Source organism: Rhipicephalus microplus, chromosome X, assembly GCF_043290135.1.
Source record: "Rhipicephalus microplus isolate Deutch F79 chromosome X, USDA_Rmic, whole genome shotgun sequence".
Classification (NCBI taxonomy): Eukaryota; Metazoa; Arthropoda; class Arachnida; order Ixodida; family Ixodidae; genus Rhipicephalus; species Rhipicephalus microplus.
The window spans coordinates 508,027,403-508,054,454 of record NC_134710.1 but is presented as its reverse complement, the minus strand read 5'-3'; the positions used below and the strand labels follow the sequence as shown (position 1 = coordinate 508,054,454).

Sequence of the window (27,052 nt, the reverse complement as noted above, 5' to 3'; positions counted from 1 at the left end):
TACTAGTCAGTTTTCCATAAGCAAAAGCATGGCCTTCCCAGATGTTGGAAACAATAAAATCAAGCACAGTGATCATGGTTCTGAGGCCATTGTCATATCCCCAATTTTACAATCTTCACTGAGTGGGCCGACGTGCAGAGCTAAAGTGGGATCTGTAGTTTGTCTTAGAATGTTTTTAGTAGAACTTTTAATGATGTTCATCTTCTTGAGGTGTGTCAGCTTACAAGTTCAGATTTCTGTAGTAGCAAATCTGCATATCTACACTCAAACCACATAATAACAAAGTTGCATCTAACACGAAAAACTAAGTTAACGCATTTACTCGCGTAATGAATGCACTCGCATAATAAATACACCCCCAACTTTAATCATCAAAAATTAATTTTTTTATCTCTGCGCAATAAACGCACTCCCTACATTCATCCGCTACAGTCCCGCTAACTGACTCCTGGCGCCTTCTCACCAGTTGGACCTCTTTTGTTTTTTATTATTATGCCGACCCTCCTCGGCCACCTCGACTCGCTCCCTACTCTTCTCCGCCCGTTGCCATGTGCCGTATTGCTTTTCTTTTTATCTGCGCGCAGCACATCCCCCGTATTTTTTTTTTAAATCTCTCTGCCACAGGTGAGTTCACGAATGGTGAGAGTGTAGAGACATTGCAGCTGATAAGCACACGGCGAACGAAGGTCATGAAACTGCCCACGCCAACTGACAGTCGCTTTCTGCGATTACGAAACTTTAAAGCCCAACCACGTGCATGCAATTTTCAAGCGACGACGGCAGGATTTGCTGTCGTAAAGGGTCATTCGTCCTTATCGCGTCGCAGGTTTCTGGAAAACCAGAAAGAATTACTTGTCGTCTAGAAAAGATTGTGATGATTTCCTCAACATGATAGCACCCCCGATTCTCACTTTGCTTGTTATCCACGAGTACAGGAACTCCTCAAGTAAAAGCGAGGTGGCAGCCGTATTTTGTGATTAATCTTGTTATCGGCGGTTTGTTTTGATGCTTTGGGGGTAGCTTTCTGCTATGTCGGTTACTTGCTACAATGTTAATAACATTGTCAGGGTCGTCGTACGAGGTTGCCGCGAAGTTGGCAAAGTGCGTCGTAGCGCATGCTTTTGGGCGCCACTAGAGATCACAGTAGATACCACTGTTGCAGTAAAACGATTGCGAGAAAAGATAGCCGCAAAACGCTTTTATGCCGTGCATGGGCAGAACGAGGACAGCTTGCAGAAGATAGTGCCATCAACCACCGAAAATGAGTAAAGTGCAACAAAGAAGCTGTTTTGAAACAGTGTATGGATATGTCGATTGCGAAAGGCTAAGCGACCTAACTTTTTTTGCATTACAGCATTTTTCGCTACTGAAAAAGTTTTCATAAAGTTTACCCCACATAATAAACGCACCCCCCAACTTTCCTCAGATTTTTCTAGAAAAAAAAAAGTGCATTCATTATGCAAGTAAATATGGTAGTTATATCCGAAAATTTGTTATAAAGGTTTACTCTAACACTATATCTATTGTAAAATTTTTTCATTTATTATAACTAATATTTTGTTACATCCAGGTTCATTATATTGAGATTTGAGTGTATTTGGATATACATTGTAGTTGGCACTGCTAGAAGAAGGGCAGTCCCCACACTGTCTCTCCCTTCGGCTTGCCACTCTTGGTAGCTTCTATCCTAAATATAGGCTGACAACTAAGTGACATTTCTGGACAAAAAAAAAAAAAAGCCAACCTGTATTCGAATACGGTAGAGCCTTGTTGATATGCTCCCGGTTAGTACGATTTGGCATCTTCTAGGCACGCAATAGTGAAAGCTAAAAATAACCTTATATAGCTATGTATTAACATGTTCCGGTTAATAAGCTCTCGGGAAATAGGATTATTTGGCAACAATGTCCAGCACCATGGCAAAGTGCAGTTGTACAATGCGTCCCGCAACCAAAAACTCCTAACAGGTATGCAGAAAGCCCCCTCTCGTGTACTTGTGAAGCGCTGGTGGCTTCTTCGCTGTGCTTATATCCTTCTCCGAGCTACTCAACCGTCCCTTTCATGCCTTCTACGAATCCCTCGATTGCTCTTTCAGCTACTGTGACAGCTCTCTGCCAGACATAAATCGACCCAAAGGTAGGTGGTCCCTGCTGGTCATCAAAACAAACAGCTTCAAAAAATATCTTAAAGAAAAGTGTCTTTTTTGCAGCACAGCGGTAATTCATTCTGCCATTTCACTGATCCACAGCACGGTATGCAGATATGTACGTACTCGTTCCACACTTATGTTCAGGCCCCAAGGCTACAACAATGGCTGGAAGAACACTGCAGCATGTTCTCCCAGCTATTGTTGCACCAAAAATATAGATGTCGTCTATGTTTTTGCCACATCAATGCAGCAAAATAGTGCGACAAAAAGAATGAACTTGTCGAACTTCTCGAGTCAGCCACAGTTCGCTATGAGACTTACGAAAGCGCACGTGGTGCACATGCCACTGCGGCTGCAGAACATGCCTCACCACATAACCATAACAATGCTGCCATTGTGCGGTATGGTCAATAAGACGCCATTTCCTCCACCCTTATCTACCACAGCGTGGTCCATTTTCGGATTTGCTTTGCACAGCGCACTTTAAGACTGCATTAAGTTTTTTCTAACTCAACAGTTATGCTAAATTCTAGTGCTGCCTGCCCTCACGTCACCCGAGACTAACAGCACTCTGGCAGTTCTTTCCTTCTTCTGTGGCCATGCCAATTTTGTTCCAGAAGAATTCTGAAAGGTTTCTGGCTATCAGACACCAAAAAGTGACTATGCGCACTCGTCGCCATCTTTGCAAGGACTCCACGGATTGCAATAAGGGCATTCGGGGACTTCACCTTAGGGTGCTTTTAAGCTTGGCATTATCTTCTAAACGCTGTTACGCCGCAAGAGAGGATGCGAGAACAAAAGGCGGCGAACATATTGCCACATGTGTCAAGAGAAAGAACACTGTTAGCATGTGTGTGCGACGTAGTACGGGATACTTGCGAGCAGCTGTTGCTTTTTTGAGACATCACTTTCGCATCATGTTATACGGTGACAATCACAGCCCCTGGACAGAATAGATTTGTCAAGCCGGTAGCAGCGTGGTAGTTCGATTCATCGATGGAGCCTAATCCCACGTGATTTATTGAACATATGTTACCATATCCCGGTTGCATATGCTCGAAGATACTACTCTGGCTCTTTGGAAAACATGGTCTTATATTTCCAAGTGGGCAATGCAGAAAGTACTGACACTCGCACGAGGCAGTTTCATTTATTTCTACAATGACAGCGTTTGTTTACATTTGTGCTGACTGTCCCGACATTCGATTGTCGAATCTTTGGGCTTCTTCAGGTGCCTCGAGATATCCCAACACACGAAAACAAAGTTGCGTCCGTGCTGCACTGGTACTACACTCAAACCTTATTATAACAATGTTGCATGTTACACCAAAATATGTGTTATATCCAAAAATTTGTTATAAGGGTGAATTTTTAACACTATATCTATTGGTAGATTATTCTTAATTTACTTAGTTATAACTAATACTTTGTTATACCAGGGTTTGTTAAATTGAGGTTTGAGTGTAGCTAGCTTATATCTGGCTGCTAAAAATACAAAAATGTATTGTTTTTTTTTTTCAGAAATAAATGCTCTTTTTTTAAACTGCACCAACAAATAGGCTAATCAGCTTCACTGTTTACTGGATTCAGACCATACACTTTATTTTTTTCAGAAAAGTATCAACAAGGTTGCACTATACTAAATGCACATTCACAAATTAACACATCTGTGAATTTGAAGTGAATGACTGCTTACAGAGATAGACACCTTATATCCTTTCGACGTAGTTGCCTGGAAAGGTGCCGAAGCGGCCAGTGCGCAGAGAGCTGCCCAGGTACCAGCCATCGTCACACTTCTCCATTACCAGCACCGTGTCACCCTCCTGAAGCTCCAGCTCATCCTCGTGCTGCGGCCTGTAGCTGTACAGCACACGGTACCTGCTCCACACAGACAATGCACGCAGCCAGTAAGTTTCCGCTATCAGATGATGGCATGTGAGACAAATTTTTTCTTCAAAATGAAACGAGTCATGCTTCCCTGGAGCTTTAAATCAGGTGTGGCAGCTTGGGCTAGTTGGTATTTATTTATTTATTTAGTATACCTCAAAGGCCCCAGTCGGGGTATTACAAGAGGGATGGGCATAATTAGCAACATATTAACGATTCAATCACGGTCTTGAATACATGTGGGTCGGAGTGGTGCATGGCGAAGGCAGGCAAGTTGTTCCAGTCCCGGGCGGTTGCAACAAAAAAGGAGCGGAGGTGGGCAGTAGTTTGTGCTGGCGGTGGATAAACGGCTCGGGGATGGTTTGTACGGCTGGATAATCGGTGAGCAGGCAAGATGGCTGGAACGTTGAAAGGAGCGTGATAAAAATTGTGAAAAAGACAGAGCCGATATATATGACGACGTGATTCTAGGTTGTTGAGGTGGCCACGAGTTTTAAGTTCGGAAACGCTGGAATGATAAGAGTACACGGAGTAGATGAACCTGGCTGCGCGATTTTGTACAGATTCGAGAAGGTTAGATAGATTAGATTGATGAGGGTCCCAAACCGAGCATGCGTACTCTAATTTAGGGCGAACAAATGTGGTGTAAGCTAACAACTTAACTGATGAGGGAGCAAGTTTTAAATTCCTACGATGAAAACCCAGCGCACGATTAGCGGAGGATGCTACGTTGTTAACGTGAGTGGACCAGGTGAGGTTGCTTGAGAATGTTACGCCGAGGTATTTATAGGATTCTGCTGTTAAGATTGTAGAGCCTGAAATGGTGTAAGTCGCTTGCTGATAATGTTGCCTACGGTGAAATGATATTAGCGATGTCTTATTTACGTTTAAAGACATTAGCCAGTCGTTACACCAGGATTCAATAAGGTTAAGCTCGTCTTGAAGTATAGCAATATCGGTAGGGTTTTTTTTTATTGGACGGTACACGACGCAATCATCTGCAAACAGGCGAATATTTGATGAAATGTTAGCTGGGAGGTCATTTATATAAATTAAAAAAAGTAGGGGTCCGAGTACTGTGCCCTGTGGGACGCCAGAGATTACGGGAAGATGGTTAGATGAATGGTTGTTAGCGTACACAAATTGTTGCCGATTAGTCAGAAAACTACGAATCCAGTTGAACGTCGATGTATTAATGTTTAAGCAAAAAAGCTTGAGGAGTAGCCGTTTATGCGGAACTTTGTCAAATGCTTTTTCAAAGTCTAGAAAGAGGGCATCGGTGGGTATATTTAGGTCAACGCTAGAACTGATGTCATTGTAGAATGAAGCAAGTTGTGTGTCGCAGGATAATCCTGAGCGAAACCCATGTTGACTATAATGAAAGAAGTTGTGGCGGTTTAAGAACTTGACGGTGTTAGACTAGATCACATGTTCCATTAGTTTAGAGCAACTAATGGCCATGAGCAACTAATGGACATGACGATAGTTATAGCGTGAGAACAGAACGACGACAAAAAGACAAGAATGGCACGAAGGATATGAGCGCTCGTGTTCTTCGTGTCCTTCTTGTCTCTTTGTCGTCGTTCTTTTCTCAAGCTATAACTATCTTCAAATTAGGCCTTCGAAACAGGTGTAACAACACGTTGTGAAGCAAGCAGGCGAGTAGCTTTCCAATCGAGACAGGTTGATGCTTACGATATAGGCTCGCAGCTGTCCACGTGTAACACACTCGAGGTCATCAAGGGGCTTTCCTTGTGAAGACTCTGAAACGAAAGCCGTATGATCTTACTCATGCAGCATATTCAGTTCCAATGCCATACTTTTCTATAAAGTCAAGGCAGAGTGGACCTGTCTACCTGTGAACATTAACATTCATAGGTACTGATAATGACAATATTTTTTATATGCATGTCACACATATTGTGCAATATAGACATTCTCAGTTAACGGTGGCTTACTTTGAACACAGCACACACGCAGTAGCCACTCAAAACCAAAACATTGCTTTCATCTTCTTTCTGTAATTTTAGCTTTTGATGCTGCCTTAAACATTCAAATAAATTGCTCCATGTCATGTACTGGCACGAAAGGGTATCACAAATATTCCAATTTGCTTCACTGTGCTTTCCAGGCTTACTGGCACCTTACAATTTCAAGTCGTTGCAGCAAGACAGTTTTGTGTTGCCGACTGAATGCTTGCGAAGCCATATTAGTACCCGCAGTTGAATGTGTACTTCATTTGCCAGAAAAGCATTTTTTTTTCAGTTGCACTGGGAAAGTGCCGCACACAAGCATCTGTTAATTTCATAACACACAAGGGTGGATACAGGATCTTTCTGAAGGGGACTAAGCTTCTGGGAAAACTTTTTACATGGTCTTCCCGGGGCGTAGATTAAGACGAAAAGTGAAGAAAAGGTAGTAAGGGGTTCCCGCCATACAAACTACCTCTCTGAATTTGGCAGTCATAGCACATCAAATGCTTGAAATATAGGCAACTAATTCTCGCGAAGCATTCTCCCCAACGCTACCTTGTTAAACTCCACAATGAAAAACAGAGTACAAACAACAACACTTCATTACAATCAGTCCATTCACTGAGAATCGATGACGTGCATGAGCTACCTGTCCATCATCTAATTGTTATCGCAATGTAATTAGCATAGTAATGGTGTCAACAGCAGCATAGGCATGCATGAGTAGCAAAGATGCAGCTTTGAAGCTCGTACACTAAGTCAGTTTGTTTGTGCCTCCAAGCACACAGCTTGAAAACTATCAGCGTCACACAAAAGAGTGCTGTCTAGTGCATGCTGATGCTGTCACATATCGCATCTATTGAGGAGGAAGAAGATTGAAGGAGGAAAGAGAGGGAGGTTAGCCATCGCATCTATTAAGAATGAACGTAAACATGGTGTTAGTCGTAAGCAGTAGCCAGAGTAATGGAATGATCTGGCACTTCTTGTCGGCCACAAGAAAATAACACTGAGGTTAGTTTCTGGCTAATCTTTTTTTTTTTTTTTTCAGCATCCCGATCTCCTCAATCTCAACAGCTTGGCACACAGAAATATGTCGGCATTGCCGTTTCTATAAGCCGCCACACGTCGGTCGTACGATCCATGTGCGCTCATGCAGAGCGCACTTACCGTATTTACTCGATTCTACCGCGCCCTCGATTGTAACGCGTACCCGATTTCCACCGCGAAAAAAAAAAAAAAAAACGTAAGACATCGATTGCAACGCGCACCCATTTTTTTTTTTTTTTTTTTGCTGGCCCGCACGATCACACCACTCGAAAAAACGACTCCTTTCGGGAGCGTCTTCCATTTAAATATGAGGTACGGGCGAAGCTTGTGCCCATCTGACGTGTAACAGAGCATTGCCGTCACTGTAGTTTTACCGTGGACCGATGTCAGCACGCGAACTTGCTTCGCCCCCTTCTTCTCGACAGTTGTGGTGCCAGGCATGTCGAAGTAAAGAGGCGTCTGATCGGCATTCCAGATTTGCCCAAGCAGGTAGCCGTTGTTGCGCCGCAAGTTTAGGACGAACCTCTGAAAACTGTAAAGCTTTTCATCGTACTTCTCCGCAAAAGTTTTCGCATATGCATGTTCCCCTTCGGAGGGAAGAGCCTTTCCTCTTCATATAGTTAATTAGCCAGCACCTGCTCGCTTTAAACAGGCTCCGCATTAGACTTTTTTCTAAGACTAATTGCATAGCCCGCACTTGGAGCAGTTCTGCCGTCATGGGCCGCTCGCTCCTCAAGCACATACTCGCGGAGCAGCTCTTCAATTTGCGGAAACCGACCCTGCTGTGGTTCACTGAAGCCTTTGCGTGAAGCTTTGCTGTCGACAATCTTCTGCTTTTGTTTCCGCCGGTCCCGCACGCACGTTTCGAGAAGGACCGCGATGCGGCCCGATTTCCGTCCGTTTCTGCACACGCGATGACTTTTCTTTTAAAAGCGGCATCGTGGTGCACTCGAGTTTTTGGAGTCGGCCCTTCCACGTCGTCGATGCTAATGCACTACTAGATGACGAACTCCTCAGCACACGTACGAAGTGCCGCACATGGTAAACACATAGGCAGAAATAGTCGACGTACCATGCCGACGCACGTAGGGGGCGGCCATTTTGGATTTGCGATGGCAATAGATTGACCGTAATTTTTTTGTTCGTACTCGATTCTAACGCGCATGCGATTTATGAACTCGCTTAACCGGAAAAAAGGTCCGCGTTAGATTCGAGTAATTACGGTAGCCTTCAACATTGCAGAAATGTACATGGCGGCTGATAAATGACAGCAGATTTTGCATAAGGTCTATAAGTGGTAAATTTATTACATTTGAACATTTGCCACACATAGCACATATAAAGTCGTATAACACACTTGCAAGCTTAAAAATAAAGTTTAATGAGGTGCAGCACTTAACCCTGAAGTATGACTTCGTGGCAGTGCATACTTTCTCTGTATTTAGAGCCGGCACGCTTGCCGACATGCAGCTAACATCGCTCTTGTTTGTGCAGATTTTTGCTTCCCTTTGGTCAACGATCCTGAATGGTGCTGTAGGCGAAGAGATGTCGTTTCTGCCCATGCCTGTGTCGTCGCCCACATCGGTGTTCGCGTGGGCCACATCAGCATGCGGTGGTGCATTTGCACTGCCGGTGATCGCACACGGCAGATTTTCCGAGGATGGCGACGCTGACAGCGACGGGCGAACGACCAACTATGCACGGAATGAACCACGTGACAAAGGACAAGGCTACATAAGCGAGCAGCACTACGCATTCGTGGGATTTGGAGCCGGCACGCTTGCCGACATGCAGCTGACATCACTCTTGTTTGTGCAGGTTAGTCTCTACTATTCCATTCACAGTCGAACAAACATGTTGTATTGCCGGCTCCTCCCACGATGGTGTTTGCTGCTCCTGTGAATGATAAACATGTCCGGGCGAGGTGTCCAAAAGGCGCTTTCGCCTTTTTTTCTAATAGTGAGCTGTATTTGATCTTGCTGTTGCTCTTTGCTAGAGACGTGGAACTAAACCCCGGTCCTGATGGTATTGTCCAGGTAAACTTGTCAAGTCACGATGATGCTGCACAAATAGATTGCCTGAGAAGTCTGCCAAATGGTCAGGCGGCGATAATGAATAAGTTAGACGCAACTGAAACTGAATTCGCAAAGCACGAAACCATGATAACAGAAATAAGTAAAAACCTGGCTATCACGCAGGAACATCTAGAGGGCGTCAGTGAATTGGTATCGAGGCTGGCAGATATAATCAAGGGCCTTCTGAAACAAGTTAATGAGTTACAGGGGAAGTCGGTCGAAATAGAGGACAGAAGCCGGAGACAAAATTTAGTCTTCTATGGGGTGGACGACACTGACAGGTCTAAAAATTCGGACCAGTCAGAAAAATTAATTCAGCGGATTTGTGAAGATAACTTGGGAATACAGTTGAAGTCGGTTGAAAGAGCGCACCGGATTGGACGTTTCACTGGAAAGGCTAAGCGACCAATTATTGTAAATTTCTCCTGTTACAAAGAAAAACAAGACGTTCTACTAAACGCCAAAAGATTTAAAGGGACCAATTTCAGCGTTGCTCAGGATTATTCGCCTGAGACACGTAGAATGCGCAAGCGCCTGTGGGAATATGCGAAAGCTAAAAAGGAAGATATAAATAACAAAGCAAAGTTAAGTCATGATAAGCCTATTATAAACGGCAGGGTTTATAAGTGGGACAAAGAAAAGGAAGAAGTTGTTCCTGTTACAAAACCTTGACGTAGTGCCCAATTTAAGGTAACACCTCATGTCGACCTGGTTGCTCTAGTTGTGAATTGCCGTAGCGTGAGTAACAAAGCGGATGAACTTGCGGCCTTAATAGAGTCTGTAAAGGCGGATATAGTATTCGGCACGGAATCTTGGTTGAATCCTTCTATCAGCGACAGTAAAGTTTTTCCAGAGATCTTTATTGTCTATCGAAAAGATAGGCCGAGTCGTGGTGGCGGCATTTTTTTGCTTGTCCGATCTGATTTACGCTCATCTGCCCTTGCTATCAGCCATAATGCGGTGGAAGCTGTGTTGTGTAAAGTGCATTTATCTTGTCGTTTTTCACTTACTGCCGGGGTGGTGTATTGGCCACCGAACTCTGACGTGGCGCCACTACATGCTTTCAGCGAAGTTATCTCTGAGGTTTCAGGTCAGGTTATGTTGGTAGGTGGTGACTTCAATTTCCCAGACCTTCACTGGAGTGAAGGTCTGGTATACCAAAATGTGTATTCCAGAAATGTAGTCAGGTTAGCATGAACATGAAGAGCATTATTGATACCCACGGTCTGTTACAATATATAACCGAGCCAACCCGTGAAAATAGTATTTTAGACTTATTGTTTTGCAACTTGCCAAACCTTGCAAACTCAACAACTGTTATTCCGGGATTAAGTGACCACCACGCTGTAGTCGCATCTATAAATATGAAATTCATCGCGTGAAGCACAGCGGGAATAGAAGAGTATTCTTCTTTGACCGAGGCGATTATTCTAGCATAAATGAAAAGTTGTATAGTTATCTACCAGTCTTTGAATGCCCGGCAGATGATAAGGATGTGCATGAATTGTGGTGTCTGTTCAAAAATAAGCTACTTGAACTCGTTGAGGCACATGTGCCAAGCGCAAATTCCTCCAAAATGAAAAAACGAAGAAAGCCGTGGATGACGTCTTGTCTGTTGCGGCTAATCAATAATAGAAAGCGGTTATTCGCTAAATTCAAACGAACTAAACGGACTAGCCACTATCAAAAGTTATTTCAGATTGCGCAAGAATGTAAAAAAGGTATGAAAAATGCCAAAGGCGTCTATTTTAAAAAATTGAATGACACGCTGAGAGCAAATCATAAGCATTTCTGGCAATATATCAAGAGTTGCGGTTCTGAGAGAGTCGGTATAAATGAAATTGTTTATAATAACAAAACTATCGCAGATGATGAAGAGAAGGCAAATTGTTTGAACAACTATTTTAAATCTATCTTTTTGCCAATACAGGACTTTGCCTATTCGGTCGACGCCAGTAGCATACCTTCAATGAACCCAATCGAGTTCAGCGTAAGTGGCATTGAAAAGCTATTAAAGCAAACAGACAAAACGAAAGCAACTGGCCCAGATGCGATTTCTCCGCGTATTCTGAGACGGTGCGCCGAACCAATCTCTCTTTACTTGCACATAACTTATAAACAATCTTTGAAATCAGGCCTCCTACCAGTTGATTGGAAAACTGCCCGTGTTGTTCCAATCCACAAGGGGGGATCGAAAAAGGATGCCGGGAATTACAGGCCAATCTCTTCAACATCAATAGTGTGCAAGGTAATGAAACACATTCTCTACTCTGGAATAATGAAACACCTCACTGAAAACAATATACTATTAACTAGTGTTCAACATGGGTTCCGAAAGGGGTTGTCGTGCACCACACAACTAGTTGAATTTTATCATGATCTGGTATCCACCATTGATTCAGGAGGGCAAACTGACTGCATCTTCTTAGATTTCTGCAAGGCATTCGACACGGTAACACATTCACTCCTTTGCAAAAAACTTAAACGACTAAATATAGATTCTGCTGTCCTAAATTGAATTGAAAATTATTTGTGCCAGCGCCGGCAATGCGTCATCTTAAACGGCAAAAGCTCTGATTATGTTGATGTGACATCGGGAGTTCCACAGGGTTGAGTTTCAGGGCCACTTTTATTTTTAGTTACATAAATGATATTTCAGCAGGTATTTCATCACATATTAGATTGTTTGCAGACGATTGTGTTGTGTATAGACAAGTAAAGAATGACGGAGACCTTACCCAACTGCAAACTGATTTGGAACGTGTTCAAAATTGTTGCTCTACGTGGAAAAGGAACCCAAATAATGAAAAGTGTGTCCATGTCTCTTTTACAAAAAAGCGGAAACCTATGGAAACAGAGTATACTTTAAACAATGAACGTCTAAAAAGAGCAGATAGTTATAACTATCTAGGGGTAGTCTTGTCATCCGACTGCTCGTGGAATGCGCATGTAGATGATGTGGTTTGTAAAGCTAGAAAGACGCTAAACTTTATCCAACGTAATTTAAAAACTTCGGAACTGAACTTAAAAAAGACAGTCTATTTAACATGCATACGGCCTATACTGGAATACGCTTGTGCCGTATGGGATCCTTCGCAAGCCATATTGATTGATAAAATTGGAAAAATTCAAAATTGGGCGGCCAGGTTCGTTTTGGGACGGTACAAGAGAGGGGAGCGCTGCACTCAGATGAAAAATGAGCTTGGGTGGGAACTGCTTTCCTCGCGTCGGCAAAAGCTGCGACTGAAGTTCTTTTTTCAGATTTATAATGATAAAACAGGAATAGATAAAGAAAAATACTTTAAGAAACCTCATTACCGTTCATCTAGAACTGACCATGTTTTTAAAATAAGAGAATTACGCACCCAAACGAACCTGTTCGCGAATTCATTTTTTGTTAGAACCGTTCAAGAGTGGAATAGATTGTCTGCCATGCAAGTGTGCTGTAAGAACGAAGAATTGTTTATGTCGTCTCTGTAACCCCCTGTCCGCGAATTCATTTTTTGTTAGAACTGTGAAAGAGTGGAATGAATTGTCTGCCATGCAAGTGTGCTGTAAAAATGAAGAATTGTTTATGTCGTTTCTGTAACCACCCTGCTGTAATGCCTTTGGGCAATGTGGGGTAACCTTTGAATAAAGAATAAATAAAGAATAAAGAATAGGTGGTTTACGGCACAGTATTGCCATTTCAAAGGAACACTACCTTTTCAGGTGGTTTACATGTGATAGAATATGTGCAGTCATAAGTTTAGAACATTTTTAAGAATCTTGGAAATTTCTAATTAGGACAAACTCTGGTCCCATAATATTAATTTGAATATTTGAAGTGCTCAAACAACCCGAGAATAAAAAAAACATTTTGCCCTTTTGCTTGGTCTTGAACCCATAGATACCTGGCAAATAAACAAGTTATTAAACATCCAGAGCATGTGGACACAGCTGATCTATAAGAGACAGACTTCTTGCCAGAGTAACTTTGGTGCACTGTAGCCAACAACTCAATAGAAAATTACTAATTGTTCAAGCAGTTTCTCCTGAAGTCACGGGCTAAACTTGACTTGCAGAATTGCGTAAGACCATTCCAACTTCGTCGAGGGTGGTGATTTGGGCTTGTCGGTATGGTTGCATGATAATGGATGGTAGCGCAGACAATGTGCCTTCTTTTGTCCATGTCCTTTGTCTGTGCTACCATCAATTATCATTCAAACTTCATTTTGTTGCAGATCTTCATTCTTCTCAAGTTAGCACAATAGGGGTGAGGCATAAAGACACTCAAACACTTGAACGAGTGTAGATGGCAAAGGGCCTCACCTGTGGGCTGTATCTGGCTGGATTCCTGTCGGGCCGGCCATCACTCACAATGGGGCCGCTAGTCGCAATGGGATAAGAGTAGGCAAAAAACGTTGCATAAGCCTTCACTTGTACTGGTATATTTAAAAATGCTGATTCAATAAAGGACCATTAGAGGAGTTTTACATAGTTGCTTGGAATTAATAGAAATATCACAGCTAATGTAAGAGCGGTGCAGAATGTTTAAACACTCGTTATGTTCTGTCAACTTTTTAATTATAAATGGCAGTTCCTGCTTTGAAAACCTCAGTGTGGCAGAGCAAGTTTAAACTAGTTTTTTACATCTACATCCACATTAGAACAGAAAGACCATACATTTCTTCCCGATCCCGCTGAACAGCACCTATTCGAACTAACTTAGAAGAGAAATGAACAAAGTCGAACCCCGCAGTAACAAAATTGGCAGAGAAATAAGAAAATTTCATGACAGCGAAAATTTCTTTATCGCTAAATAACACAAGCAAGAACATGAACAGAAAAAAAAAGAATGTTTATTGTTAAAAGTTTTTTTCTTTGCTGTGCAGCAAGAGGTTCTTCCCGATCCCGCTGAACAGCACCTATTCGAACTAACTTAGAAGAGAAATGAACAAAGTCGAACCCCGCAGTAACAAAATTGGCAGAGAAATAAGAAAATTTCATGACAGCGAGAATTTCTTTATCGCTAAATAACACAAGCAAGAACATGAACAGAAAAAAAAAAGAATGTTTATCGTTAAAAGTTTCTTTCTTTGCTGTGCAGCAAGAGGTGTACTGCAACACGATTGTGTGTTTAGAATGTCTGAAATAATTGTGTGAAACATGCCCGGTTGGAAGGATTCTCCTTGTGGCTTGCACCCTGGTCCTCAGCATTACATACAATCCCGCATATATCAAACTCGGACATATCGAATTATTGGCTGTATCGAACAGTTGAAAAATGTCCTTGAACTTCCCATGCAAAAGTATGGGACCGGTGCAACCGTATATCTAACTCCCGCACAGCGGGACATCCGCTACAAGAAACGCTGCGCCACGCCGAAGCCCAGAAAGTGCATTTTTCCTAGCAAATGTTGATTAATTTTAAGCCGCGTTCTAACAAGTTCCGACCCTTTCTCGCACGCAGGCGACGAAAAAAACGGGTGTTATTCCATCGTGCTGATCTGTATATCTAACTCCCGCACAGCGGGACATCCGCTATAAGAAACGCTGCGCCACGCCGAAGCCCAGAAAGTGCATTTTTCCTAGCAAATGTTGATCAATTTTAAGCCGCGTTCTAACAAGTTCCGACCCTTTCTCGCACGCAGGCGACGAAAAAAACGGGTGTTATTCCATCGTGCTGATCTGGTTCGGTGTGCGGCACTTGCTACATCTGTACAATTGAGGCACGATCTGCAGGTCTTCGCACACAAACAATGTTTTCCAAAAGACCGATTGCCGAGTGCACCGAAATGAGAATGGGAAGTGACTCGGTGATCTCAGTGCAATGTTCGCATGTGGTTCGCATTCCCTTTCTTGTTGTTTGCGCACAATGGCATGCAATTCTGAAAAGCATGGCCTTCGAAATGTGCTACCTTGTCACATATTTTTAGTGTTGACGGCTTCAAAACATGTGTCTCGAAGGCTACCCTTTTTTAATTTTTCCGCATCAAAGCCGCTAAAAGCAGCGGTTGCCAGCTACAAAGCTATAGTGACATCAATATCACCAACATCTTGATGGTGAGAACTCTGATGAACTCGGCGTTGCGTCTTTTGCGCCTTGTGGTTTTGTGCACTTCTCGCCTCGTTCCTGATAAATCCTCATTCGGGAGCTAAACGAAATGTTGACCCGCACGTAGCGAAAAAATTATAACTGGCGCTTGGAGCGACGTCAAGTAAAACACTGTTGTAAATGTTCCTTGCGGGCCAGGTGATGACTTCGAGGGCGTCATGACCGCTAACAACGGCGCACAGTGCCTCAGTGAATTCTGCGATTTATCAGCATTTCCGGGCACCATCTCGGACAGCAGCAACTTCACCGGTACAGATGACGATGTTGCTGTTTCTGACTGCATCGATGCTGAGATTTTGGCTGCCGGTGCCGCGTAAGTGTACTCGTGCGTGTATGATGAATATGCAAATGCCTTCGCTGCCGCTGCTAACCAAGCTTTGGCCGCGCTATAAAGCTTGCATCGGCGTTCTGCATCAACCAACGTTGTGACCGAAGGTGCTAAGTTCACTTATTTGAAAAGCTGCAATGATATTAAGGATGACTGGAACTTGATAGCGCGCAAGAAGCAAGACAAGCTTACGGACTAAATAAAGTATGGCAACCTGCAGTTTGCACCTTGTTTTTGAGCGAATCGTTATCTTAGCTCTTGTAACAATTTCAGAGGCCTGAAATTCTTCAACTTATGTCTTAAATATGCATATTTTGTATTTCAAATTCTCGATATATTGAACTATTTAGTGATCTCTTTCGAGTTCGATATATCCGGGATTGATTGTATTCGTTTTGCTCACATCGTTAAACTCTTCATGCACATACTCATTGACGCAAATAGAGTCATCGACGCCAGAACTATTAGAAACCATGCTGTCAAGAGTGTCAAGAGAAGAAAGCATGGCCCATGTGTCGGTAAGTGTGCTATGGTCTACTGGAATAGATTAGTGTGCAGTCTGCGGCAGAAACCGATGGGAGCAATGTGGTCGCTTTCGCGATGATGCGACCTGTGGGGCACCATGGTTTCTAATAGTTCTAATAGAACTATTGGTTTCTTGGCACCACGGTTTCTAATAGACCACGGTACAAAATTTGAATTTATGCAGCAATTTATGAAATTGGCAGCCGCAGTGCAGTCGAAAGCTATTTTAGTGGTGCTTGCCCTATAATAAACTGATGTATAGGTCTGTATTCCATACTAAGCAGGCAGGAAGTCCGATCTACCATTGCCTATCCTTACGCAAGGGCATTTTTGGATGGGCCATAACTGCAAGTAAAAGCATATAATGCAACGTGTTTTCATTTATTGTGATAGCTGATGTGCAGGAGAATAAGTGGGGAAAGTATAACAACTATCAAAAATGGGTTTTATTTTTAATCGTCGTCAGAAGTTTCCCTTGCATGCTCTTTTCTTGAAGTTAGCACGATTATGTCTTTTGATTGAAAATTGTTATTAATATAAGCTTTGGCAGTTTCACAAATAAGCATGCCAAGAAAGTAATACAAAATTTTCACTGCTCCCTCATCTGCCCTTTTTGAAATAAAGGCCTGCAAACTAGACAAAAAGTGATTTTTAGCTCAAATTTGATAACTTTTATTGAAAAAAATTTAAACTACACAGTGAATCGAAACATATTTGGTCGTAAGTGCAAGTACACATATATTTAGGTAAACAAATATGAGGTACGTTGCTTTAATATATTTCGTGTAATTCATCCCCAAATTCGAAAAAAAAAAAAAACAGCTGAGCAGGTAAGCGTGGCACTCCACTTCCTCGTCATTATTAATTTACTGTGTTTCGAAAAAATTTTTTACAGCAAAACCAATTACAGACCTGCTCTTTCCACTGACCAGGCAAGAATATATAAAATTTTGAAAGAAATTTAACAGGTCGACCATGTATGCTTTGTTCAATCTTACCCAGGTTGTTGCTTTGAATAAAAACACAGGTACGTATTGGAAATCCTAAAAAGAGTGCCATGGTGCTTGGGAAGTCACTGAATACATCTTAATTACTTCTGCCTTAAAAAAACAATTTCATTTTTGGTATGGAGAGGGTGGCTTTGCTGTGACGTGTCGAGAGTGGTCCGACATCACGGGAAGACCAACTTGCAATATACCACAACAGCTAGCTTGCTGTCAGTCGCCCATGGTTCACAGACACGACTGACTTGTCATCCAGAGACTGTGAGAGCGATTTCTGCGATTTAGAGTGCACACAGGACAAAATTTTTCTAAAACCCAGTGAACTGTGCTTACTTGTCACGATAATGTCCATTGTGGTGGGGCTGGCTTGACCATGCTGAGCAGCGAACTTTGAAGACAAACTAAAATATTTTCTACATGTTGTCTGACTTTGGTGTGCGGAGAACTTTGATAGAGCACACCGTGGCAAAGAAAAATTCATCTTTTGGGGTGCCTCGAATTCATGTCACTACTCCTTTGAAGAGTTAAATGTGCCTGCATACAGAGTGCAGTTGTGGCAGTAAACACTGCCGCAATCACTCACTTGAAGTGAAGTCCACATGTGTACCTGAACTCAAAATGCGATATAGCATGACTGCTTCAAAGTTTTCAACGTACTAGGCAACACGAGGAAACTAAACAGTAACACATGGCACTATGTTTCTAATTGTCTGGTTTCACTGGTTATGTCGAGCGTCGTCTGCAAATAATGCAGACGGTAAAGATTTTTTTTTGTGCACGTTTTCATTATGCAATAAAAAGACATATTTGTTTGTTAAAATTATTAAATAAAATTTGCAGATGGTAATAAGAGCAGAAGACCATCACTGAATGATGCCAGTGTTTTTCGTGATTGTCTGCTATAATGTAGCTGATGTTTGCAAGATTCTCAATGGTGCTCCCCAGGCTATAGGCTTTTTCTTCCCATAAGTGTACGTTTACTTTGTTGCTCTGATTGAAGTGCATCTTGTACGTGCGAAGAAAGTTACCAACCAGAGGACATGAAGTGGAAGCGAGACAAGAGGGGCACAACCCGTTTTGTACCAGGCTGCAAGAGTGGTTATCCAATACTGCAAAGAACGGGGGTCTTTTTTTTTCGTGTTTCTAAAGAACTCGAACGCTGTGAATTCCGGTCTCAAGTTATTCAGAGAACTTACAGGGAGCATAATCAAGCCTGCACAATATGTGAGTGGCACTTTGAGCAATGCTTCATAGAGAGATCACAGAACAGGACACTTAATGGTGAAACTGTGCAAATCCCACCACAGTGCCTACCTAATTTTACTAAGGACACTGTTCCAATGTTATTTCTCAGAGTGCCAATATGCACAGCAGAGTGAGAGAGAGCAAAGGGAAAAAATGAAGTCATGGCCGAGCAAGAGCCAGCAAGAAGGCGACGTAATCAGACACCGGATGCTGTAAAGACAAATGAAATACTAATTTCAGGTTGGCTCTTGTGATTTGCTGACCTCAAGATGCCGCAAGCATGAACAAAAGTGGAATGGAACTATAAATGTGTCAAAGTTTCATTATACAGTCAAATCTCGATAATTTGAACTCTAAGGGGCCCGAAAATTTGTTCGAATTAAAAAAAGTTTGAAAAAATTAATGAAACCTAAATGAACGAAGGGCTCACCATGCAGTGGCACATGCACATTAAGCTAACGCACGAGGCAGAAGTTTAAGGAGACTTACATTTATTCACAATTCACAGGACATCGGTCATTAATTGAAATAATCGGAGATGCAAGTCTGCACATGTTTGCCTTGCAGCGAGGCAGTTTCGCACACAGCTTGCAAAGCGTCTCTACTTTGATTTCAGAATTCTCCAGAATGAATGTGCGGTTGAAGGAATGGAAAAAGGCAATATCTTCTGCAGCCCTTGTGGGAGCACAACTCAGTGCCTGTCTCTAAGGACGACAACAATGACTGCATCTACGCTGCTACCCTCTGCACCGCTACCGCAGCAAGCCCAGTACGTGACGAGAAAGGAAGAGCGTCTCCATGCGGAGCGAAGCAGATCGGAATTTGAGAGAGAACCAACACTCCATGGCAGCTTATTCTTTTTTTTTTTCTTGCTCTCTTGGGTCTACATGGCAGGGACGGGAAAGGGTTCCCGGAAGCATGACACCGGCCTGTGAGAGAGAGCCAACACTCCGCGACAGCTTTGTTTTTTTTTCTTTTTTCCTCTCTCTTTTTGCGTGGGGTGTTAAGAGGAAAAGGGTCTTTACATGGCAGCATGGAGGAAGGAATTCCTTCCTCCATGCAGGGTAGGGACGAAAAAGAGAGAAGCCTGGCACAGGCGCGTCATAGGTTGGCATTTGAGAGAGAGCAAACATTCCACGGCAGCATTGTCTTTCCTTTCTTATTCTTTCGTGTGCAGCATTGAGGTGTCGCAGGTGCTGCCACGGGATTGGGCGTGGTGCTGAGAGCATTTTCGGAGCGTGGTATGTTGGAATTTACCGTCGCAAGTGCTTGCGTGTTTGAATTACAGGGCATTTTTGCCCATTGGAATACACATAGCTTTGACGGGATCTCAGTGTGAGATCGAATTAACTGGAAGTTCGAATTAAGCGTGTTTGAATTAATGAGATTCGACTGTATATAAAAAATTCAAACTTTACGCTGCTGAAGCCACAGCAAGCAGATTAGCATTAAAAAGCTAGTCAAGATCGAAGTGCTGCATCCTAATTTAGATTAAGGTGTCATCGTTGAAGTACATTTGAAAGGAAAGAAGTCATTTTACAGAATTTACTACGCCAGAAGAAGCTCACGCTTTGTTTGAACATGTCGCCAAGCTTAAGCTGTGCCCTGGTTTAGCAATAAAACTTGTGGCCAAAAAATCTGCATCATTCAATGGGACATTTTTTTTATGAAAAGTGCTCTTGTATGTCAACAGATTCAATTTACTTATGGCGTTAAATAAAAGAGACAATAGAGTGCCTTGGCACACAGTTGACTAAGTGGGATCTTTAATTGCACACTTGAGAGATCTGAATATTAGGCTGGTGTGAATGTTCGAATGCCTTAAATATTCAAACTGAGTTCGATTCGAATTTTAATTGCTGAGAATTTTGAAGCATAATCGAAATGAATGACATTAATCCGCATGTAGCCCCCTAGAAAGATGGTTTCACTGCAGCAAGAGAAGTGCTCAGCCGTGAAAGCACCTATCCATGAAAAATCCGCACTCTGTAAAGCCCCACTTCAAGGTTAAATGAACATATAACCCTCACAGCGATTCATTATCTTTTAAGCTTATAAGCTTGTTATACAGTTTTATATGCTGTAAATATAGTACATTTTAAAACATAACATATGTTGCAGGTTATCATTCGCATTCTACCGAAGTCAAATTCTGCTACTGTTCAAGGTTGCTTTCACTTCCTTTCAACTAATTAGATCGGAATTCGCTCAGGCCTAGTTACAATAAAAAAAAAAAAAAATGATGATGATGATATGTGGGGTTTAACGTCCCAAAACCACCATATGATTATGAGAGACGCCGTAGTGGAGGGCTTTGGAAATTTCAACCACCTCGGGGTTTTTTAACGTGCACCCAAATCTGAGCACACGGGCCTACAACATTTCCGCCTATATCGGAAATGCAGCCGCCGCAGCCAGGATTCGATCCCACGACCTGCGGGTCAGCAGCCGAGTACCTTAGCCACTAGACCACCGTGACGGGGCAATAAAAAAAAGTAATAATGTGCAGGTTAGTTGAATGATGACAAATATGCCCATTTTCCTTTATAATATGTGATATATACTATTCAAGTTCAATTAAAAATTATTTGACAAAAATCACCATTCGCTTAGAATTTGCTGCGAACCTCAAATTCACTGTTTGCACAAGCCTATTGAATATATTTCTGTGAAATGACGTAACCATTAAACCAGCAATTGTAAACATCTGAAGAGTGCTACTTAACAACATAAAAGGCGAGGCAACAGTATCATTTGAGGTTCAATTCCTATAATGAGCCTCAAAATTATTTAAAGTATACATTCAATAATTTTAATTATCACCACATTTATATTTTTTTCTGCTATCTGTGCCTTGAGATAACTATCTGTCGCACTAAACAGATCATTTTTAGAGAGCAAGAAAAAAGTTTGTGCACCACCACTGCCCCATCTGAAGCATTCTTAGAAAACCAACTACTGAAAACACCACAGAAGGATCTACTGCACTACGGCTATCATGCACAAAATTTGCCACAGACACAGTTTCATTTTTTGACATCTCTAATTGCGCTTACATAAAAACATTCACTAGCACTAATTTGAAAACAAGACAGTGCTGAAGAGATGGGCATAAAATAAACAGGCACACATGCAATGCTTTCCCTTGTCTCTGTGTCTTTCTTACATCCACATCACTTGCACTGCTCACTGTTGTAACCATGATAAACTGATTGATATGTGGCATTTAATGTCACAAAACCACCATATGATTATGAGAGACGCTGTAGTGGAGGGCTCCGAAAATTTTGACCACCTGAGGTTCTTTAACGTGTGCCCAAATCTGAGCACATGGGCCTACAACGTTTTAGCCTCCATCGAAAATGCAGCCGCTGCAGCCGGGATTTGATCTCGCGACATGCGGGTCAGCAGCTGACTACCTTAGCCACTAGACCACTGCTGTTGTAACCAAGAACTCTGGCTATTTTACTTTTTTTTAACATCAGAAAAATAAAAAGATCTTTTCATAACGAAGTGAGCTGAAAACTTCATCAATTACAGTATTTGCCACAGTGATGAAAAACTGAATGGCTGAGAGTCTGGTGCTTAAATTATATATCAGCAAAGATTTAATGCAGCACAGCTTATTAATCAATTCGAACATATTAAAGGAAAGAGAAAAAAGCTCCTCCAATAAAAAGCAGTGGCAGCAAATTGTCGCGAAATTTTAAGAAATCCCCACGTTCAGTGAAAAAAAAGGAATTGTAAATGACAGGTGAGTGTAAATGACAGGTGAGTAGTTTGGGTTCTTCCCTACATCTCTGAAAAAAGCAAAAATTATTTCCGTTTTTAAAAAAGGCGACAAACGTTTAATCTCCAATTACCGGCCTATATCAATTATTTCATTCTTCAGTAAGGTCATAGAAAAGCTTTTTGCGGGACGTTTACGGTGCTATCTAGCCAAGTTTCACATTCTAACAAACAGTTTGGTTTCAGGCCCGGTTACTCAACTGAACTCGCCATGATATCGCTAACAGAGGAAATTAAATATGCTATTGACAGCGGTAGTGTTGTTGGAGGCGTTTTTCTTGACCTTTCAAAAGCATTTGATTCTATTTCGCACGACATTTTATTTCAGAAGCTAGAATCAATTGGTGTATCTGGCGTCCCACTAGAACTAATTCGTAACTATCTGCGTGATCAAGAACAGGTGGTATATGTGTCCGGTACCTTTTCCAACCCTCAAACCATAAACATCGGTGTTCCACAGGGTTCAATTTTGGGCGCGCTTTTATTTTTAATTTATATAAACGATCTTCCTCAATGTCTAGCACATTCATCTTGTATACTCTATGCGGACGATACCACTATATAACTACAGATACAGACGTTGACTCAATGTTGTTTAAACTAAATACCGACCTGACAAATATAGTTAAATGGTTCAATAAGAATAAATTAAACATAAATGCTAAAAAGTCAAACTTTGTTGTATTTTCGTCACCTAATCGAATTATACCTAGGAACCCCTCTGTCTTCGTAAGCGATACTCAAATTCATTCTACCTCTAGTACAATGTTTCTCGGGGTCAAATTAGATGAACATTTAAAGTTTAGTTCACGTGTTTTAGAGCTTACGCGGAAAGCCGCATATGCCATTCGAATATTTCTAAATGTTCGCCCGTTCTTTCGTTTTGAAATATTGTTGTCACTTTACTATGCTTTCTTTCACAGCAACATAATCTATTGCATTTCATCATGGGGAAATACGTATGCCACTCATTTATCAGCCATCCAACATCTTCAAAACCAAGCATTGAGAATAATAACGTTCAATGGCTTCATGTCCAATGCATCATCCTTACTCTGTTCGCATGGAATTTTATCAGTTCAGAAGCTGGCTAAATATTTTCTCGGTATATGTGATTCACAAATATGTGAATGGAAAACTTCCGATTCCTTTACTACACTCAAGTCAGTTTCCCCAGGTGTCATCGACTCGTTTTGCAAAGGCTAATAACTTCCTTTTACCCAAACCTAGGACTAATTATGGCAAGTTTACCACAAAATTTTCATCTGTTTCACTGTGGAATTCTTTACCTTTGGAGATCAAAAATAGATCTCTCGAAATGTTTAAAAAAGGCTTGCGTTGGCACCTATTAAATTCTTAATGCATGATATTATATGAACTGAATGTTATTGCATTTTTCTGTTAGTTTTTTGTGCTCATCGGTACACCTTGTATAACTTATGTTCGCTATTTCGTGTTTATCTGTACATTTTGTATATCTTAATTTTTCTATCCTTACCGTAATAATGCTTGATATTATATAGAGTGAATGTTATTGCATTTTCGTGTTAGTTTTTGCATGCTTAGCTGTACATTTTTTATAACTTACGTTCGCTATTTCGTGCTTATCTGTACATTTTGTATACCTTCAGTTTTCTTTCCTTACCACTCTTTACTATTGCATTGTATCTCTCATGTATGATTTTATAGGAGGTCTCACTCACATTCTCGCGACTTTGAGACCTCCTTCTGTATTTGTACATAACACATGCACTTGTATCACTTGTATTTCAATTCTGAATAAAAAAAAAAAAAGTACACTGATGCATTGCAAATGGCTACTCACTACACAGGACTTGAAGATGGCTTGGGTGACACAGTCGTTGACACTGTAAAAAATAGAAATGAGCTTTTATATACAATGAAGAAAGAAAAAAAGAATTCAGTTGCACAATCAATCACAAACGAGTGACAAGTCCACAGCAGGATGACTGGGGTGTAAAGGGTGTCTATGTGGAGGACGTTTCTAACCGTACTGTTATTACGAATAACTTATCTCAGTTGTCTGTCGATACTATTTGTTGGATGTGTATAAAAGACACAAAAATAAGGTTACTTGGGGATGCGCCTTCCTACAAATTCTGCTGTACGCTTACAACATGGTGTCAGAAATGGGCGTGCTTCTACCACAACGGAGGATGGACATGCCAGCTGGTGTGTGATGGGCATAAAATATGCTGGTGCGATCAAAGTGATTGTCTAGGCACGGCATTAACAACAGTGTCAAGATAAATGGTACTTCGCCAAGTGCACCAGCAAGTGCAAATCCACAAACCTTATGGAGATAGGTTTGCTAGGAAAGCTTAGCTTTCGAAGCGACTGGGATATGACGCGATGTTCTCCACTAAAATCACGCGCGAAGACACCACGGCCTGGTTTGTCTATTTTCTGACACGGCGCAGATAAGGCACACGAGGCGAGTCGTTAAGAAACACAAGTTTATGAACCCAAGATACAGCCCAGGCCAACAATCACAAGCTTGCGGGCCAATGGAAAAGCTCTGCAACACTGACTCAGTGCACACTTGCCAGCAGGCGCTACGGCTATCACACAACACATGGATGAGAAGCCACCAGCTTGAGAAACAACTCTCTGCCTCTCATGCAGGCTGGTGAGCACCTACTGTAGTGAGCGGGCGTCGGGCAGACGCAAGATAATGGAAGAGGGGGCTGTCACAGGCAGCCAATGAGGATCGGTGAAGCACTGTAGCGTGTGCTAGCATAGCATGTTAGGAAAGCATTGTCCGTGCATGTTTGGAGACAAGTCTCTGTGCAGGGAAGTCTGGCACATGGCTTGCACCAGACAAAAAGGCCTGGCAGCGAAGCCACAGTGGCCATGTCGCTGATCAATAATGGTTTCCGTCACTCGAGCAGCACGGGGCAAGCACTCTCGCTAGCTGGGGGACGAAGCACCAAAGGGAGGGGCGTGCTCAATTTTCACATTGCTCTCTCCTTAAGCCTCAGGCTAACCAGTGAAAGAGGCTGTACAAGGCCAGGTAACAAGGTCAGTTCAGCCGCAAGGGGGCTGGCCAACGGGGCAATGATCAAAAAGGGCAATGTTGTCTCCATCTCCACAAAGGCCTGGACAAAAGAAGGGAGCCACACAGCATGGTGAGGCTATGTTATTGCTCCCTTCGACAGGAGAGTTCCAGGTCGGCCACACAACAGTTCCACCAGAAATTACAGCAAATTATGGAGAGTCCACAGCCCAGGAGAAAAGCGGCAAGACTGCACAATGGGCAGCAGCCAGCTTGCTTGAAGTTCCCCAACCTGGAGGAGTTGGAAGCCGAGAACATATGAGGTGCGACTGCAGATAGCGTGCAGCAGCCAGCCGCCTGAAGTCACTGGCGAGGGTGCAAAAAGTAGTGACAGGTCAGAACCGCAGGCAGCCAGGAACAGAAGCCGCAGCCTGTGACCTCCGCCGGAACGAAAGCCTGAAGCATATGACCTCCACCGCCCTTCGATTTTGGCAACTCGGCGCAATGAAAATATTGGCTCATACAGTTCAAAGATTACCTCTATGCATCGGGCCTATTCGCTGCCAATGAAGAAGTGGCTGTCCACAGACTGCTGCACACCATGGGTTTGCAGACAAAAGAAATTCTCGCTGCAAGTTTCAGAGACCGGTATGGTAGATTTCAAGCAAATCATTGGCAAGTTGAACTCTTAATTCATCTATCTGGCTAATGAGCTGCATGGAAGCATGAGGTCTCACTGCAGGGTACAACAACCTAATTAGTCAACAGACGCTTTTAGGGGTGAAGCACCTTAAGGGTGAGGCTTGTCTATCCGTTTGGTGTTTGTGCGCAGTGCTATAGTCGAAATATATGCGAGACACACAAAAAAAGTTTAACAATCATGATTGTGAAAACATTATAAACCACCCACAAGCACCCTTCATACTAGTCGGTGACTTCAACATAGACATTATAAACTTTAGGACCCCACTCACTCGTCATGATTCACTTCACGGAAATGGGAGAAATCGCGTTAAAGAGCTTGTTTCCCAGAAATTCCGGTGACGGTGTCGTTGGTTGCGAGTGAAAAATCATCATCTTATGCGTGACGAGAAAATCGAGAACGATGCGAACAATAAATGATAAAAATCATGGAGCAGACTGAGCTCCAAACCAGGGTTGTTTGGGTCTGAGTGGAAATCAAACCCGGGTCATTTGCGTGGCAAGTAGGTGTTCTATTACAAGGCTACGCCTCTGCTTGTGAAAAATGTGAAAAGAGGTTCCTCTACTTGGAAATGCAATGAAAGTAGCTTTCATGCTTCACAACACGCGTCCTGTATACATGCTTCACAATACATGAAATATTGCAGTAATAATGTGTGGTACAAACGTCCATTGCCAACGGACATCAGAATATGTGAATATCATAATGGCTCCATGATTGAAATTCTGTACCCTACTACAATAGGCACACACGCTACTGCACCTATTCCCTTAAGGTCACGTATGAAAAGTTCGGAAAGGTTTCATGCACTAAGTGTTTGAAATATGCACTAGGAACAGGATGTCGCTATCATGTTCAACTCCTAGAGGCGAAGCTTTAAGATTCCCTAATTTTTTACACCACGTTTCGGGTTAAAGCTCAGCAATGAAACTACCCTTTAAAAGAAGTCGAAGAGCAGCTAGTGTGTGATTGTTTAGTAGTTGGCTTGCTAAACAGCAATCTGTCTGACAAACTGTGCAGGTGCTCAAAACTCAGTCTCAAAAAAACTTTGATCCAAGCGAGCTAACAAGAAGACTCTGAGAAGGAGTGTATTGAAGGCAACTCTCTCAATGTGGGCGTGGTTTCTTCGGTGGTCTCTGTGGATGCAAGAAAGACAAAGATCAATTGTCCATGGTAAAGGCCAGAAGGTGATCATCCTCAGTGGGCGAGTGTCA

General features: G+C 42.3%; 2 protein-coding genes across 20 annotated transcripts in view; one reads left to right on the top strand and one right to left on the bottom strand.

Moving 5' to 3' along the window:
- Positions 1–27,052, bottom strand: part of CAP (Cbl-associated protein) — a 1,014,121-nt gene that overhangs the window by 35,868 nt on the left and 951,201 nt on the right. For 15 of the 18 annotated variants that reach the window (XR_012887795.1, XM_075881103.1, XM_075881104.1 and 12 more), the window contains 4 exons: positions 23,945–23,987; positions 13,443–13,500; positions 5,732–5,799; positions 3,846–4,027 (listed from right to left, as the gene is read on the bottom strand). Coding sequence is in view for 16 of the 18 variants with exons in the window: in XM_075881103.1 (XP_075737218.1) it covers positions 3,859–4,027; positions 5,732–5,799; positions 13,443–13,500; positions 23,945–23,987 (338 nt within the window). In the remaining 2 variants the exon portion in view is untranslated. The remainder of the gene's footprint in view (positions 1–3,845; positions 4,028–5,731; positions 5,800–13,442; positions 13,501–23,944; positions 23,988–27,052) is intronic. The other 3 variants (XR_012887796.1, XM_075881099.1, XM_075881098.1) reach the window with 1 other exon arrangement.
- The window catches only part of LOC119160731 (uncharacterized), a 166,925-nt gene continuing 148,336 nt past the window's right edge, over positions 8,464–27,052 (top strand). The window contains exon 1 of one of the 2 annotated variants that reach the window (XM_075881119.1): positions 8,464–8,874. In XM_075881119.1, the coding sequence (XP_075737234.1) occupies positions 8,521–8,874 (354 nt within the window). In that variant the 5' untranslated portion in view covers positions 8,464–8,520. The remainder of the gene's footprint in view (positions 8,875–27,052) is intronic. The other variant, XM_075881120.1, reaches the window with a different exon arrangement.